At 35.6% G+C, this 19,184-nt stretch overlaps 1 protein-coding gene across 1 annotated transcript; it reads right to left on the bottom strand.

Moving 5' to 3' along the window:
* Positions 1-12,927: 12,927 nt before the first annotated feature.
* LOC117318966 lies at positions 12,928-19,035 on the bottom strand. The gene is made up of 4 exons (XM_033873884.1): positions 18,840-19,035; positions 18,089-18,130; positions 15,704-15,814; positions 12,928-14,047 (listed from the first exon to the last, which is right to left on the bottom strand). The coding sequence occupies exons 1-4, from the start codon at positions 18,988-18,990 to the stop codon at positions 13,785-13,787; spliced, it is 567 nt and encodes a 188-aa protein (XP_033729775.1). The 5' UTR covers positions 18,991-19,035; the 3' UTR covers positions 12,928-13,784.
* Between the last annotated feature and the right edge of the window lie 149 nt (positions 19,036-19,184).

The raw sequence follows: 19,184 nt of genomic DNA, 5'->3' as shown, positions 1-19,184 counted from the left end.
TAATAGATGAAACTAGACATGTTCGATTAAAGCAATAACACTTCCTGTTATTTTAGGGATTAATGTAATCTGTATTTACCTGACAACGACATGGTCATAATCTCGTAAAATAACTGTTTTTTCACACTTTGGTAAAACACAATCGTCTAGTAACAGCACAAATGAATTGTTGTTTCCAAAAAATCGTCGTCTTAATTCATTTTTCAAATCTTGGATAGTGTGCATAGATTCGTGGTCAACGAAAAGCCATGTTGGGGTCTGCAATGAATTTTCGATGTAAATACGTATGCGAACGTCTTTTTCCACCATGGTATTAGCGATGTTCAGTCAAAGGTGAGGTATTTCAAACATTCGATTGACCGATGATGCAGATGTGATATTGAGGCTATGTTAACTAAATTTATTTATCACATTATCTCCCTTTCTTTCTCAAAAAATAATTTCACATTCATTTATTAATTATTTTTGTTTTACTACTTGTTCTATTGTGACATAAAACACACTTCTTAGAAAGTGTTTTTTTATTTTTCTCTGACCCAAATCCGGATTTTTGTGGCAGTTTACGACTTTATATACTAGTATTGACAATTAAAGATGGCGGCAGTACAAATGCTGGTACTGGATGTACTGACAGCTACGATTGGCTTTCATGTGAGTAAATCTTGTTGACAGATATGACCAGTAACTGTTCTTGAAGTGATGTATCCTAGTTGTAATCACAAAATTAACTGACCGTGTCAATTGAAGCCACATGCTCATATATAGACACAGTTGTAATGTAACAGTTACACACTGTAGCAATAACAGGCTATTTTTTATGGGAGGCGTGCCTCACATTATAGCATCAGCTATAGGATTTCATTGCGGAACCAATCGTTTGGTACCTCAAGCGGCTATCTCCATAATCACGGGAGACAACTCGTACATACCGACACATAGAACGAATATTCATACCCTGCCTACACTGCTCTCCGGCACGACCATCTGTCAAAAATTATCCGTCCGTCGTCCAGAGCTACGTTATCGCAGCTAACCGACACAATACACAACCAATTTATCTCGATAGTAGATCTATATTTTGAATGTTGTAATTGTTTATTATAATTCTCATAAAATCCCCCAAAAGAAACATATTTCATTTTACATCGACTTTGAATGCCACCAGAGCTTATTTATTATAACAAAAACATTATATCTACACATAGTAGGCACACAAGTATTCGGGTCAGTTAGTAGGCCAGCTAGTACGCAGGTCAAATATTTTACGCGTATCTGATTGTAAGTAAAAACAAACGACCTGCATGAATGAGAAAATAAATAGATAAAGATGGATTTATATTGAAGAGATAATATTTCAACCGCCACATAATGTGTTTATATTTTTATAGGGACGTTTACAATCACCTACGAGATGTGACGTCAAAAACTCTCTCATTATATTACCAGTTTTTTTTTTTTTTTTGCAGTTTCTTTTGGTTAATATATGATGTAGTTAAATATATATATGCATTTATGAAAAATTTCAAGACTTCAAATAAAGTGCTATTACACGAAAAGTGTATATATTTGAGACGTTTATGTTATCAAAAATTCATCGCAGAGTTCCAAGTGCGAGAAGGGTTGGCAACCGGTATACTCGGTACAAGAACCGTACCGACATTCGTTTCACAAAATACCGGTATTTGCAAGAATAAAAACATTAAAATATGACGTAAAAAACTCGACAAAACAGTTATTTTGTTCAGTTGTTTCAATCATTTACTAAAATGATGTCGCAACTTTACCCCTATTTTCTATGTAAACATCTATCCTAGCTTTACTTGTAGTTTCGTATCCATGTCTCATTTTTGTTGTGTGTGTTGAAAAGTCGAAATCAGAAATCAATAACTTACAAAAGATTTAATTGTCTCTTTAGATGTCATATTTCATATTTTTGTATCAAAATATGTAATTAAATCAACGATCACGTGATCCGTCTGTTCACGTCTGATCACATGATCAATCAGTCAAAATGGGAGCGCCTTTTGGATACGGGCTTCATCCGAAACTCTGTAGTGTGATGTTTGTCGCTAGAGTATATATCAACTCGAATTAAAGGCAAGTTGCTTACAAGTTGTTAATCTGTTTGTTCACATGTTTACCTGATTTTTTCTTTAATTACTTAGGACTAAACTTAGTTTACGATTAATGTTAATGATTCAGAGCCTGATCAGACTGCATCATTATAAGAACGAAGTCATACCCTTCCTACACTGCTCCGAGACAGACATAATGTCGTCCAGATCTACGTTATCGCAGCTAATATTTCATAAAAAAAAACATGTATCATGGGTCAGTGATAGTATGTTGAAATCCGATCGTTTATCTTATAAAGCTAACAAAACTATCGTTTTTATTAGTCGTAGTTGTCATTCCGACATTCGTGATGTTTACTGCACTCTTCCCTCACAAAGAATATACAGAATTTGGAATTTTGGAATAATATTAACTGCAGTTGGTAACAGTTTTAATAATAAAGACTCATACCATAGACATCTACATTCAGTTCTCATAACTAATTACAATTGGAATATTTTCAGATCTAAATGGTCCACCATTATGGAGTACCCCAACGCAACTGGAAAGGCATTTCATGACAATTTTTACAACTGATGATTTAACCAGCTTGTCTTAATCTTCAGCTATAAATGTAACCTTTTCAAATTATTTTATGTAATATACACAAAGCTGTGAAACTTTTGTGTTATATTGATAAATAGCCCGAGTTTTCTCTGGCCCGGTCACCATGTCTGGTGTAGGGCCGGAGCGTGCTACTATATGAAAACGAGGAATTATATCCGACACCGTTTAGTGTCGCTAAGAATTTGGTGCACATACAATAAAATCAGATGCGACATAACACCTACCTTACATATATGGATAAATCATATATTTATTTACCCAAGAACACCCATTTAGTCCCATCTAGGTGTTTTATTTCGTCCGTATAAATTTTTAAATATTGAATTTTTGAATTTAATATAATTCACACAGGTTTTGGGAAATGATAAGCTTAGTTTTCTTAATTTAAACTATGCAAGAAGAAAAACACAATAAAGCATATGTGGTCTTTTCGGTCCATTGCGTTCCGATTCCGGTGGTGACAGGGCCAGAGTAAAATTGGGCTAATTAATAAAATGAAAAATAATTTTAGATAATCAAAATGTATACCAATTGCATACCTTATACTACTTTTTGAAGTATATATATACATGTATATATGTATCATTAATATCTTCAATACATATTAATATTGCTGTGAAATTGTTTATATTGTAACCCTGGTATTAATACTAGCCACAATATACCGCTCAGCTAGAGAGATCTTCTCTTTAGCTAAATTGGTTGAGTGTAAGACTAGTAAGCTAGAGGCATCGGCTTCGATCCCTAGCGGTGGCAGTGATTTAAATTTAATTAAGCATGTGCTCTGTTTACAATATTTATCACAGGCGGCAGGGGAGGACCAACGTCACAAAAAAAATGATTGTTAGATAAATAATCTGATGATGGTGGGCTAATAAATGGACAAAAATGTTTTAGTCAACTCTTTAGAACATTTTAATTTATGTCGGAAGCTAACTCCTGTAACGTATGCAGACATTCAGCGTACAATGTGTCTGTCAAAGTTATTGTTCAAAACTGTAAAACTTCTTTCATTGTAGAGATGAAACATATATACATATATGCACATGCACACACATTTATGCTGACAATGTTATTATAATACAGTATGTACAGGATTAAAAAATATGATCCTTTGACAGGCGGCTCATAATACAAAAAAACACAATATAAATCATCATAATTATAATTGTTTAGCTCCATTTTTTCGTTGAAAGAACATTGTTTGTGTTTGGTATTTCCATTGTTCATTTAATTCATACTCAAAAGTTGTAACTATGACTGGGTGCTGTCATGTATTCAACAATGGACATATCAACAATTATATGTGTTCTTCAGTTATTTTTAGAGACTTTGCTCATGGAAATTAGAGGAAAATCTATCTCTTATGTATCTTATAGGAAAAAACAGCAGAACCTTAGAGAAGAAGATCTTAAGAAAACAATAGAAATTTTAGAAGATAATGATAATGCAGACCAGGATGAATTAGACAATAAGAAAAAAGAGTTGGAGTCTATTCATTTAGGGAAGATAAAGGTAGTATGATAAGATCTAGAGCAAGGTGGATTGAGGAGGGGGAGAAACCAACTTCATATTTTTTTAACCTTGAAAATAGGAATTTTACCTCTAAAATTTTTCCAAAGGTTCATAGAGACGATAATATTATAATTACAAAACAGGAAGATATCTTAGAGGAAGTGCTAATATTTTATGAAAATTTATATAGATTTAGGGATGTAGATAATGTTGACTTATAATTAGATGTCCATCTTCAAGGTTGTGATGTTCCAAAGTTAAGTGATTTTGATTCAAACTGTCTAGAAGGTAAAATATCTTTAAAAGAAGCTAGCTAGGTTTTGAATTATATGAAAAATAATAAGAGCCCAGGGTCTGATGGTTTTACGGCTGAATTTTTAAAATATTTTTGGAAAGACTTAGGTGAATTTGTTGTTCGTTCGATTAATTACAGCTTTTCGGTAGGTCAGTTTTCAATTACTCAAAGACAAGGCATAATTACATGTATTCCAAAGGGAGATGAGCCACGTCATTTTCTAAAAAAAACTGGAGACCCATTTCACTTTTGAACATCACATATAAAATAGCTTCAGGAATTATTTCTCATGGGATAAGAACAGTGTTAGGAAAACTTATCAGTGAAGACCAGACAGGATTCCTATCAGGGCGTTATATTGGGGAAAATATTCGCACAGTTTATGATGTAATGCACTATGCAGAAGAGCTAAATATTCCTGGTATGTTACTTATGATAGATTTTGAAAAGGCATTTGATTCTGTTTCTTGGGATTTCATAAACAAGGTATTTGAATTTTTTAATTTTGGGTTAAATATTAGAAATTGGATAAAAATCTTGCATAATAATGTGTTTTCTTCAGTTAATCAAGGTGGTAACATTTCAGCACCTATAAACATACAACGTGGTTGTCGCCAAGGAGACCCTATTGCTCCATACATTTTTATCCTTTGCGTTGAAGTCCTAGCGGCAAGAATAAGAAACAATAGAGATATTAAAGGGATACAACTTCAAAATGTAGATATTCTTAATGTTCAATATGCTGATGACACAGGCTTAATTCTAGATGGCTCCGAGAGGTCCCTTAAAGAATCAATTTATGAACTAAACAGTTTTGCAAACATCTCCGGGCTAAATATTAATGCTAACAAAACACAGGTTATCTGGATTGGTAGTAGAAAGTATAGTCAGGAAACTTTCTTGCCAGAACTGAATCTAATATGCGGAATGGAAACATTTACTTTCTTAGGAATAGATTTCTCTGTTGATTTAAATGGGATCCCCAAAATGAATTTTGATAAAAAAACTTGTGAAACTTAAATCTCTTATAAAATCTTATGGAGTAGGCGGAGTTTGACTCCAATTGGTAGAATTAGTATTATCAAGTCTCTACTAATTTCTCAGTTTAATTACCTGTTCATTACCTTACCTAACCCACCTGAAAAATGTATTTCTAAACATAACACCTTATTATTTGATTTTTTGTGAAATGGTAAATCTCATAAAATTAAGAAAGATGTAGTAATTCAAAATTATATAGATGGGGGATTGAAAATGGTAGACTTGCATTCCTTTATAGATGCTCTTAAGCTAGGTTGGGCAAGAAGAATACTCCATTCATCAGGAAAATGGAATTTACTGTTAGATCTGGTTATAAATAAAAAAAAAGTTACAAAGCTGTGGTAGGGAATATATTTCTCTGTGTCGAGCTAACTGCAAAAATAAATTTTGGAAGGACGTTTTTAAAGGCTGGATTAGGTTGAAGAATTCTAGTTCGATGAGGGAAGTTACACAGGTTTCAATCCTAAAAACTCCACTATGGTACTATGACAGTATGGAATGGGAAAATGTGAGGACAGTATGTTTTATAATCAGAGATATTTAAAGAAAGGAATAAATGGATTGATGTCAGATAAAAGAGATAGAATGGAAGACAGAATGTTAAGAACAGGGTGTTATTGTGAGATAATGTATGATGTAAAAGGAAGGCAGGAAGCTGGATGAAAGAAGAAGGGAGATTGGCATCATTAAGCATAATTAAAAGGTATGGGTTAGCCTGGGAAACTCTGGACAGAGTAGTGGACAATGGACCACCTATAGCTGTCCATCGCAGGAAGATAAGCCCACCCATATCATGTATTGACCAATAGAAACATCAGTCAGATAATTTGCATCTCAAGTAAATCCTAACTTAAGTAAAACTAAAGGAGAGTCAGAGAGGAGACAGTATGAACAGTAGAGAGAAACAGTAGCAGAGTAGCAAGACAGTACGAGTAGCAGGAGAGACAGAGGCAATAGTCAGAAGGGATAACATCAGGTAGAGGTTGTCATGCTGGTCCAAGATTGAGAGAGTGAAGCGAGAGCTAGAAAGGATAACATCAGTAGATTGTCATACGTGTCCAATATTAAGAGAAGACCAATAAAAGCTGGAACTGGAAATATTACTTGAGTACTAATTCCCTTGACCAGACAGACACCAACAAACAGCATCAAGCGTCTGGTCACATTACAATACTGATATACAAGTAGGAAATAACTTTGTTTTTTATCCAAACTGATTTCAGGCATCTGTTCATTCAGTAAATGACCTTATTAAAAATTCTAATAATCTGACCTTTTACTCATTTCATGAATTTCTGCATAATTTTCAAATTAATACAAATTTCTTGCAGTACCAATGATTAGTCTCAGCAGCTAAGCGTTTTCTTAGGAAATATGATTTTCAGATACAAAGACCATCCCAACCTTTCAGACCTATTCTCATTGAAATATTCTATAAGAGTAAAAGAGGGTGTAAAGATTTTTATAATTACCTTATTACACCAGCATCAACACCTACTGGAGTGAAAAAATGGAATGAAGAGTTTAATGATGAGTTAGATATTGAGAAATGGCAAAAAATATTTAGAATCCCATTTACTGTCACAAAAAATTCCAAGTTACAGTGGTTTCAGAGTCGAATTTTACATCATATTCTAGTAACTAATACTTTTCTTTTCAAGACAAATTTATATCCTAGTCCATTATGTTCTTTGTGTAATATGGAGAGAGAAACTATTATCCATTGTTTATGGGAATGTCAAGAAGTTCAGAAACTGCTACAGGGACTTGAAACTCTTTGTGACATTCTTTTAATTCCTGTGTTGATAAATAAGGAATCCTTTCTTTTTGGACTATAACTGCTCAAGCAAGTTCTGTTGATAATGAAATTTTAATTCTTATTAAACACTATATATATAAAACTAGATGTCTTCACAACGAAGTCCCTGAGCCTCAATGCACTTATTAATGTTATTAAAGACCACTTCATTGTTAGCTTTATAAACTATAGTAAAAAATTCTACATGAGAAGGAAGTTTGAAAGTAAATGGAGAAAATGGAAACCTATGCTGGAAATGTAGCTTATCTTACAATAAATTTTGTTTTCCCTACTCTACACGCTAACCCCAAGTCTCGACATTTGGCTTTAACTGTTTATTTAGTTTTTCTATTTTTTATTTATTCATCTAACACTTACAGAATATACCTGGTAAGTAAATGTGGCCTCTCTCTCTCTCTCTCTAGGCAAAACACCTTCGATATGGGGAGACTGCTTTCCAATGATATTTTTTCGAAATCCTTTTTACGTGTCATAAAGATTACTCCCATGAAGCTATACTCATCTTTCTTTTTCACACATATTGATAAAAAAATGACTGAATGCAGATAAAGCATAATGGGGAGTACATAAAATCTCATTTTTATTGAGCGGAGATTTTCGGAACCTTTCGAAAAGAGAGAAGTACATATGAGGAGACCTTTCGAAAAGAGAGAAGTATATATGAGGAGACCTTTCGAAAAGAGAGAAGTACATATGAGAAGACCAATTCACTGTCCTTAAATATCGATAACTTATTTGTTCTTTTTCCTCATTGATAATGTCCTCATTATTCAAGTATGTTGAATATGGTTTGTCGCTTTTAAGGCATGTTAAACCCACTTCAATATCGTTTAGAACTTAAGTAATGACACTATGATATACAAGTAATTTAACGCTGTCTCCTTTAAAAAAATATATAAATAAAAATAACTCGATGTTATAATAGTTATGATATAATTGTATCTGGGCTGCAACTGTCATTTTACCTAACTTTGCAACAACTCACATTGAAGTCAAAACAAGCATAAAATGTCGTCATGTGATTGTGTTGAATTAATAAATCAGGGTCTCTTTGCTCCGACGGAAATACTACTATTTTAAGAAAGGTCTCCTCGTTACACCACTGAATGGGGAATACTCCTCATACCCTAAACTATTAACTCATGTTTTATTGATAGAGAGAATTGATTCTACTGTTCAATTGGGCTCCCCTACATACAATACATGTATCCTCACTAACACACGTCTCACTGAAAAATTCCAATGTTTTACGGGGAGTCTCTTCACAACGTCTCACTGATAAAGAGTGAAAGTCTAACGTTTTACGGGGAGTCTCCTCACAACGTCTCACTGATAGAGAGTGAAAGTCTAACGTTTTACGGGGAGTCTCCTCACAACGTCTCACTGATAGAGAGTGAAAGTCTCACTGATAGAGAGTGAAAGTCTAACGTTTTACGGGGAGTCTCCTCACAACGTCTCACTGATAGAGAGTGAAAGTCTAACGTTTTACGGGGAGTCTCCTCACAACGTCTCCCTGATAGAGAGTGAAATTCTTACGTTTTACGGGGAGTCTCCTCACAACGTCTCACTGATAGAGAGTGAAAGTCTAACGTTTTACGGGGAGTCTCCTCACAACGTCTCCCTGATAGAGAGTGAAATTCTTACGTTTTACGGGGAGTCTCCTCACAACGTCTCCCTGATAGAGAGTGAAATTCTTACGTTTTACGGGGAGTCTCCTCACAACGTTTCACTGATAGAGAGTGAAATTTAACGTTTGACGGGGAGGCTTCCCATATCTTACTTGATCTGGTCTCACTGCCATAGATTGAACTTCCTGTTTGATGGGGAGCCTTTTACTCTAATTGACTATTACAACTTATATTACTGGATTATTTAAAAACCAAAAACGTTTTTTGTTGAATTCATCAAAACGAAGAGAGAGTACAAAGATATAAGGTTTTATTCGTTATTTGAAGTACTCACTTGTACATGCAATAGAACAAAGAATGATTAAAAATATATATATATATAATTGATTGACATCTATAATCAGCATATGTTGATGAACATTTGATACATTGAAGGATGTTTTATTCATTTAATGCAATATCAGAATACCCCTCATCCGGTTTCATGCAGAGTAAGTCCTTACAATTTACAACAAACGAGTCATAGCCTTGGAGGATATCGACAGTTTCAAAGATATAACCCATTGCCTGGGTTGGGGAAAGACCCAAGCGTCATGATTGAAATTGCTCAGTCATGTTACTGTATATATGGTTATTGGTCGGGAATCTTAACATGTACAATTTCAAAGATATAACATAGAAACTAAGTTCCTTTCGAATTCCCTAAGGGTGGGACAGACCTAAGGGACTAGCTAGTTTTACATGATTGTGTCCATCTTTCAATGCCTTGCAATGCTATAAATGGTTTTGAGGATGGGATCTCACCTGGTTCAAACAAAATTTAACAATTTAAACAATTAAAAAATCTATGTCTAGGAATGAAAAAAATTTCAGAGCTATGTGGCTTGTAAATACCTATTATAACCCAAGTAGAAGTTTGATCCCTAGACGTTGCACTGTATACTTTGACCCAGAGGATTATTTTTAGCATTTTAAAATATACATATCTAGGACATGATATGAATGAAATAAAAGCTTTCTGGCACAAAACATTTTAGAAAGAAGATTTTTTAAGTTAATAAACACTATTTTATTTACAGCCTGTACGGAATCTTTTTAAATATTGGCTCTGAATCTATTTAAAGCAACAAAATGACAGCTATTGTTTTAGAAAACTGTATTTGCCATTCCTCGAAAATTCTTCGAAAGATCTATGAAGTATTTTCAGGTTGATTGTCAATATTTCAATGTGTTCAGATAGATGATATAACTCATGCCAATTCTAGGATACCCGCCCCACACTCTTCCTTAATTTGCGGAAGTAAAATTATATCAAGTACTTTAAATGAGATTCTGGCGCCAACCATTGAATGATCTTTTCTCTTTCTTCCACTTTGCTTATCAATCATTTGATCTCAAGGAAAACTTTATTTGAAATCTAAGAAAGATGCAAGAAGAACTTTCTGAAAATATGATAGCAAACTTTAACTGACATAATCCATGATGGCAGCTGGTCAGTCATTTTGTTTTCCTGATCAATCTTAAAACTAAATGGGCACAAAGGATTAAAGGTGAACCTACAGATTTCAATTGTGAAAGTCCAAGATGGAAATCCGTCAGTCATTTTCCCCTCAATCAGTCTCAAAATCAAATTGATTTCAAGGTGAATCTAGATGTGAATATTAAAAAAAATGGAACAACGTATGGACAACAGAAGAAGCTAGACATAAAGGCGATTTGGGTAGCACGCTTACCATCTATTGATGGTGTGCTAAAATTTAATAAGTAACACAGATGGAGAGTATTGCAACAGCAATACAAAGTCCCCTGCCTGAGCTAGGAGTGCACCTATTTATTTCACATTTTTTAACTACATGTTATACTGATCATGTATACAAAGTTTCGTTAAAATCGAAGTAGTACTTTAGGAGGAGTTGTCTGGAGAAGCCTCAACCAATGAGAAGCGGGCGGCCATTTTGAAAAATGATTTTTCGGAAAAATAATAATAATATAATGATGATGTATACCAAGTTTCGTTAAAATCAGAGTAGTATTTTAGAAGGAGTTGTCCGGACAACTGTTGTGTGACAGACAGACGGACGGACGGACGGACGGAGGGTAAACCTAAAGTTCCCCCGTTTTCCAAACTGCAGGGGACTTATAATCTTTCAGTATAGAGATGTAGTATTATGTATACATAGTCTGAATAAAGCATACTTCATGCTCTAATATCTGCATTGGTCATTATAACATAATAAACAATATGGATATTGCAACACTAATCAAAATTTTAAACAAGAGGCCCAGGGGCCTTAACGGTCATCCGACTCTAAATTAAAACCCTTATATTATTGTAGTATGTATTCTCTCTAGCAAGTATATAGTGGCACTGTTGGCCATGGTGGCCTTCTTGGATTTCTGACCGACCCAATAAATAACAACACTTGGTCTGGACCATCTAAGGATAATATCTGGTAAGTTAGAGCTGAATCCCACCGGTGGAATTTGAGAAGAAGGTTGAAATAGGTGTTGTTCAGGAAAACAATGAGTGCGCAATCATGTTACAAAATGGCCGCCATTGCTGCCATGTCAAAGTTTTTACGAGGCCGAAAAAATAACAACACTTTGTTGACCCTCCTTCCTTAACATCCTTGTCAATTTCCAGCTCAATGGCACCAATGGAACTGGAGAGGAAGTTTAAAATGTGTTTTTCAAGATGGCGGCCATGGCGGCCATCTTTGATTTCAGACCAATCCAAAAAATAACAACACTTGGTCGGACTCATCTCGGGAACATTTCAGGCAAGTTTCAGCCAAACGGTACTGGTGGAACTTGAGAAGAAGTTTGAAATGTGTTTTTCAAGATGATGGTTATTGCGGCCATCTTGGATTTTGCATCGACCCGAAAAATAACAACACTTGGTCGGGATCATATCAGGATAATTTCAGGCAAGTTTCAGCCCAACAGCACTGGTGGAACTTGAGAAGGTTAAAATGTGTTTTTCAAGATGGCGGCTATGGCGGCCATCTTGGATTTCGGATCGGCCCTAAAAATAACAACATTTGGTGGGGATCATCTCAGGATCATATCTGGTAAGTTTCAGCCCAACAGCACTGGTGGAACTTGAGAAGAAGTTTAAAATATGTTTTTCAAGATGGCGGGTATGGCGGCCATCTTGGATTTCGGACCGACCCGAAAAATAACAACACTTGGTCGGGATCATATCAGGATCATTTCAGGCAAGTTTCAGCTCAATAACACTGGTGGAACTTGAGAAGAAGTTTAAAATGTGTTTTTCAAGATGGCGGCTATGGCGGCCATCTTGGATTTCGGACTGACCCGAAAAATAACAACACTTGGTCAGGACCATCTCAGGATCATTTCTGGCAAGTTTCAGCTTAATCCCACTGGTGGAACTTGAGAAGAAGATTGAAATGTGAAAAGTTTACGGATGGCGCACGGCGCACGGCGAACGTCAGATGACCTAAAAATCTATGGACAAATTGGAGAAAGGGCAATGATTTATTGCTCTTTCAGTTTGTTTTACATCTGCAAAAAGATGTAGATAGATATCTCAATTAAGCATAATGAGTCAACTAATCTTACCTGTTAAGGTATGATATTGCTTACTTTGACATTATACTGCAATTCAAAATCTTAAATAGCACAGTATGCACCAAAATAACACAGGTCAATGATAATAAATCTTGGAGGCTACCATGTCTTGGCTGGAAAAAAATATTACTTTTTATGATAAGGCAGTGGGATACTAATAGTGATGCCTGGCACTAAATCAGTCTTTCAAACTACTTTTGACTGGCCAGTAGCAAATCACTCGACACTTTAGAGTATGAACATTACATAATACTGGTTGAACAGTCATTTTACACATGTATGCTAGCTTTAATAAGTACAATATTATCAATTAAAAGTCAGAAAACATCTTGAAAGAAAAACACACACAAAACTGAAGTTACAGTGGTGTTCATTGAAGAGTTCAGTATATAGCTTGAGTAAAATTGTTCAATACATATTTAATTTTGTTTTCTTATCATACAATATTAAACAAATTTTTACTGTCAAAATCACAAGATGACAACCAGTCAACTATTTTTATCTGATCAGTCCAGAAGTCAAAAAGACAAAACTAGAGACCAATGTGCACCTACATATGGAATTTCAATATAGAAATCGGTGTTTAAGAGCGATTTTGTTTACAAATAAAAAGGGTACAACTAGGAGAACAATTTGAATCAAATGCGTGAGTACCTCTCAAGAAACAATGAGCTTTCATTGTCAACAACTATCATGACAGCAATTTTGTTTATTTGATCAGTTTCAAAATCAATACAAACATAACAATGGACCGAGGAAAATATATAAAAAAAAGATTCATTTAGTAGTTCTCAAGAAATAGCAATAAAATAATGAAAAAAAATCAAAATTAGGAATTTTACAATGACATTTGAGAAAGATCCATCTAAAAAATCAGTGTTATAATTTCAAAGTCAAAAAGCCATAATGGCAGTCAGGCAGACATTCAAAAATCAAAACAGCACAACAGACCAAAGGGAACCTTACTTCACATAAAATGTCTGAAAGGCTTGTTTAAGGATGGATGACAGCAAGAGGCTGAATGCAGGGCAATACATGTATTTAAAGTGCACCATCTTAGGGTGAAGGTGGGCTATAAATTGTTACTTTGAAAAATATGTGATGTAAAAAATATGTCACTTTGATGTTCCAATGGTTTGACACAGAATACAGAATGTCCTTCGTTTTAATTTCATCACCATAATTGTTACTCAGTCATGTAAGGAGCAAATCAATTTCCTTTCTTTTCCAGTAGCTTCTTTTGCAGCTTGTTATGTTGTTGGACTAAATTCCAAACATAGTACTTCAAAGCTTTCCATCCTCTCTCTTCAAACAGAGATTTTACTTTATCGTTCTTCCTTACACCAAGCATGATGTCTGCTTTGGTAGGTGTTTTTTTAGTGGACAAACATTGGTAAAATACCCTTTTCAGGAGTATTCTGTCTTCTTTCTTCCATGGTTTTCTGGCTTTTGCCTGCTTTTTCAGCACAACTTCTGAAATAAGAAGAAAACCAACCTATACTTAAGGTATCGCAATGCAGTCTTTTCCTGATGTTTTGACAATTCTATTGCTGCATGTTAAACGATTAATTTCAATACAACAAAAATAAAGAAAATTTTATCTATTTTGCAACAATTGCAAAACAATTTATATCAACTTATATTAATCAAGCTTGTTGGCAGGGATGAAAGCATGCGAGGGGTCCAACTGTAGGAGGAAACTGAAGAACCCTGGGAAAACCGATGACCCCATACCTATTCTCGTCCGATTAGGGAACAGAACCCCGCCACCTAGGTGAAAGGCAAGTGTGTTGCCGCTGTGCCACCCGAACACCAACCAAACCAAAATAATATATTACCACAGACTGTATGTATGTATGTATGTATGTACACCGATAAATATACTTATAATATTTCAAGGGGACTGCTGGATGTATATTGTGAGAATGTTGAGCTTTGTTCTTAAGATAGGCAAAGGAAAATATTGTATACAGGTTTCTATTAACAGTAAAGTCTATTATCAGAAAAGTGTAATACAAAATGAAATGTTGAAATTGAAAAGCCATTTCAAACAGCATTTTCTTCGCGGAAGCACATTCTGGAGATGGCAAAACAAAACATGTGTGGTAAATGAAGTGGGTTGGACAGATAAGGGTTTTATTATGAATAATGTCAAGATAAGAATAGCCAACTGCACACATTGGCCCCCTTTTAAGTATGTCTGTGTAGTTTCATGACGATCAGCCCAGTAGTTTCTGAGAAAAATTATGGAAACTGAATTCAGAAGTGGCTGAAGAAGAAGAAAAACAAGCACAAGAAACAATGAAGAACTAGTACTAATTGTGACATTTGGCCATTACATAAACAAGAACCAAGGTCATTGAGCATGCTTCAAAACAAGAGGCCAATGGAGCCTGAATCTCTCGCCTAATCAACATTTTGGGCCCCGTCCCTCTGGCTATGGGGGGGGGCAAAGAAACCATTGTATGCAAAATCTGTTCCCCTAAGGATGTTTCTGACCAATTTGGGTTGAAATCCATCAATAAATTTATAACTAGTAGCGATTTAAAGGAATTACCTCTATTTCCACTATAGGGCCATGCCCCTTGGTCCCTTGGGGTCAGAGTCTCCATTTATGCAAAATCTGTTCCCCTTCCCTGTATATTTTGGACCAAATTTTCTTCATATTTCCTCTATTGGGCCCATCCCTCTGGCCCCTTAGGGGTCAAGAGTCACCATTTATGCAAAATCTGTTCACTTTTCCCACAAAATATTTCTGACTAAATTGGGTTCAAATCCATTCATAACTTTATGACTATAACAAATTAAAGGAATTACCTCTATTTTGGGCCCCACCCCTCTCGCCCCTTGGTGGTCAGAGTAACCATTTATGTAAAATCTTTTCCCCTTCCCCCAAGGATTTTTCTGACCAAATTGGGGGTCAGAATAGTCATTAAGGCAAAATCTGTTCTCCTTCCCCCAAGGATCTTTTTGGCTAAATTTTGTTAAAATCCTTTTAGTATTTTATGACTAGTAGCGATTTAAAGGAAATGTTGACGGATGTTGGACCCCGCATCATGGCATAAGGTCATAAGAAATGGAGTAAAAACAATATTAAGTCACCAAACTTTATTAGGGGGATTTAATTACCATGATCAACACTGATTTCAGCAGTATAGTCATCATCATCTTCATCATCAACTCCAAAACCATCATCCACACCAACATCATCATTCAATATGTCCTTGTCTTCAGCATTATCTGAAAATAAACAAGTGGAGCATAAATTCTCTATATAGATACTTGACATATTTTGTAATGACCCAAGACACTTATAATCAGTATGGCTAATCCTCTTAGGATGAGTGGATTGCTATCGTCAATTTTTTTCTTTATAAATTGTGCGGACACGATCACAATGATATGCCAGTAAGGGCATGACTTATCTGAAAATCAACAAAATGAAAAATAAATTGCCAATGCACATTTAATCTACTTGATTTAAGAATAATGTACACTAAAATTCATGAGTATTAGGACAGTATTATGGAGAATATCTGAAGTTAGCTGTAATGCAAAAATTATGACCCAGCTTTCAATGCAAAAAACAAACACCAATCAGCCATTAAGAAAGCAGCTGTAACAAGATATAACAAGTTATTGAACATTCAAGTATCCCTCAAGAATTTTCACCTGAAACTCCCTCTAAAAGTTCTATCAAAAACTGGTACAGACCATTAGAATTTATAGTCAAGTTTGTTGAAATCTACATAACTGTTCTACAGAAGAAACAAGAGGCCCAGGGGCCTTAACGGTCATCTGACTCTAAATTAAAACCCTTATATAATTGTAGTATGCATTCTCTGTAGCAAGTATATAGTGGCACTGTTGGCCATGGTGGCCATCTTGCATTTCTGACTGACCCAATAAATAATAACACTTGGTCTGGACCATCTAAGGATAATTTCTGGTAAGTAAGAGCTGAATCCCACCGGTGGAATTTGAGAAGAAGTTTAAAATAGGTGTTGTTCAGGAAAACCATGTTTTGCGCAATCATGTTACAAAATGGCCACCATTGCTGCCATGTCAAAGTTTTTACGAGGCCAATTTCCAGCTCAATGGCACCAGTGGAACTGGAGAAGAAGTTTAAAATGTGTTTTTTAAGATAGCGGATATGGCGGCCATCTTGGATTTCAGACCAATCTGAAAAATAACAACACTTGGTCGGGATCATCTCAGGAACATTTCAGGCAAGTTTCAGCCCAATAGCACTGGTGGAACTTGAGAAGAAGTTTAAAATGTGTTTTTGAAGATGGTGGTTATGGTGGCCATCTTGGATTTCGGACCGACCTGAAAAATAACAACACTTGGTTGTGAACATATCAGGATAATTTCAGGCAAGTTTCAGCTCAATAGCACTGGTGGAACTTGAGAAGAAGTTTAAAAAGTGTTTTTCAAGATGGCGGCTATGGCGGCCATCTTGGATTTCGGACCGACCCAAAAAATAACAACACTTGGTCGGGATCATGTCAGGATCATTTCTGGCAAGTTTCAGTCCAACAGCACTGGTGGAATTTGAGAAGAAGTTTAAAAGGTGTTTTTCAAGATGGCGGCTATGGCGGCCATCTTGGATTTTGGACCGACCCGAAATAATAACAACACTTGGTCACAATCATATCAGGATCATTTTAGGCAAGTTTCAGCTCAATAGCACTGGTGGAACTTGAGAAGAAGTTTAAAATGTGTTTTTAAGATGGCTGCTATGGCGGCCATCTTGGATTTCGGACTGACCCGAAAAATAACAACACTTGGTCGGGATCATCTCAGGATCAATTCAGGCAAGTTTCAGCCCAACAGCACTGGTGGAATTTGAGAAGAAGTTTAAAAGGTGTTTTTCAAGATGGCGGCTATGGCGGCCATCTTGGATTTTGGACCGACCCGAAATAATAACAACACTTGGTCACAATCATATCAGGATCATTTTAGGCAAGTTTCAGCTCAATAGCACTGGTGGAACTTGAGAAGAAGTTTAAAATGTGTTTTTCAAGATGGCGGCTATGGCGGCCATCTTGGATTTCGGACCGACCCGAAAAATAACAACACTTGGTCGGGATCATCTCAGGATCATTTCTGGCAAGTTTCAGCCCAACAGCACTGGTGGAACTTGAGAAGAAGTTTAAAATGTGTTTTCAAAATGGCGGCTGTGGCGGCCATCTTGGATTTCAGACTGACCCGAAAAATAACAACACTTGGTCAGGACCATCCCAGCATCATTTCAGGCAAGTTTCAGCTAAATCCCACTGATGGAACTTGAGAAGAAGTTTGAAATGTGAAAAGTTTACGCACAGGCGGACGGCGCACGACGCACGGCGGACGACGACGGATGAAGCATGATGACTATAGGTCATCCTGACCCTTCGGGTCAGATGACCTAAAAATAATGGATGGCCAATTGGGTTTTCTTTTAATGGTAAAATGGTAAAATTTGGTGACAGAAAAATTAAGGCACTATGTTTTTTATCATAATTTACCTACCATTCAAAGGTTCATCCTCTAAGTCAGGAAAGTCCTCAACATCTGTAATAATTCAAAATATACAATACTGACTGATTATTTATGGTATTCAAAGTATTAAACAGCAAGTGTTCTAAAATGATCCAAGGCTAGAATAGTAAAGGATATAAGGTTATCAAATGACTTTCCAAAGATTAGGTGATCATAAGACTATATTCATCAAAATGAGTATAGGCCAAAACATGAAAATCTGAAGTACATGGTTCAATGCTTCAAATATGTGATGGTTTGTGTTTCTCGATGCGAAATACCAGTCTATGTTGTCTTTGGGAAAGACAATTTACTGCAATTGGTCTGGATTGGATGTGACAGGCCTCCTGTATTTTGTTCAGTAGGTAGCCACCAGCTACTACAAAGATGCCCTGCCTGTTCACATGACTTTTATCCAAGATCGACGACTATCAAAATTTAATAATTTGTATAACTCAAGTGAGCATTACTGTGGTGGGAATATGATCTACATCTGTTGTAGAGTTCATGAGATACACCAGCTTTGTACACACATACCATGTCATATGGCTGCTTAAATTTAAAAGTTATATACTATATTTATATATGTTTATAACACCTTTATATAATAAGATGGTGGCAAAATGAATGACACTGAAACATTTTCTTAATCAGATGATGATATCTGTTGTGCACCTTACACTAGTTAAGAGTCCAGTATATTTATATCTATGACGTCTAATAACAAATAAAACCTATATACCTTCCAATGCAATATTGTCCAGTGATTTCCCTGAATATTTGTGAGCATGTCCAGCATCTGAAGCAATTAATAGTTTGCTAACTTTAGCAAGCTCAAGTGTTTGCTCTTGCAACTGGTAGTATTGGCGATGCACTGACAGTGTATGCCCCATGTGATTTGCCAACCATTCAAGCTCTGTATTTGAGTTCAGGTCTACAATCTGAAAGGAGAATTCCACAAATTTATGTTTAATCCAACAACAAGGTAATATACCAAAATTTCGCTATAAATACAATTGACATGAGGCCATGATACATAGCACAGGTAAGCTATAAAGTTACAATTGACTTGAGTGCATTAGAGTAA

The sequence above is a fragment of the Pecten maximus genome, unplaced genomic scaffold, assembly GCF_902652985.1.
Source record: "Pecten maximus unplaced genomic scaffold, xPecMax1.1, whole genome shotgun sequence".
Lineage (NCBI taxonomy): Eukaryota > Metazoa > Mollusca > Bivalvia > Pectinida > Pectinidae > Pecten > Pecten maximus.
Note: the sequence above shows the minus strand (reverse complement) of the source record. Positions and strands in the feature narration are given on the sequence as shown.

Coding starts and splice junctions, on each gene's coding strand:
- LOC117318966 (XM_033873884.1), bottom strand. CDS start 18,990: ATGGGGCATACACTGTCAGTGCATCGCCAATACTACCAGTTGCAAGAG. Junction 18,131..18,839: donor GGACAATATTGCATTGGAAG/GTATATAGGTTT, acceptor GAATTATTACAG/ATGTTGAGGACTTTCCTGAC. Junction 15,815..18,088: donor AGAGGATGAACCTTTGAATG/GTAGGTAAATTA, acceptor GTTTATTTTCAG/ATAATGCTGAAGACAAGGAC.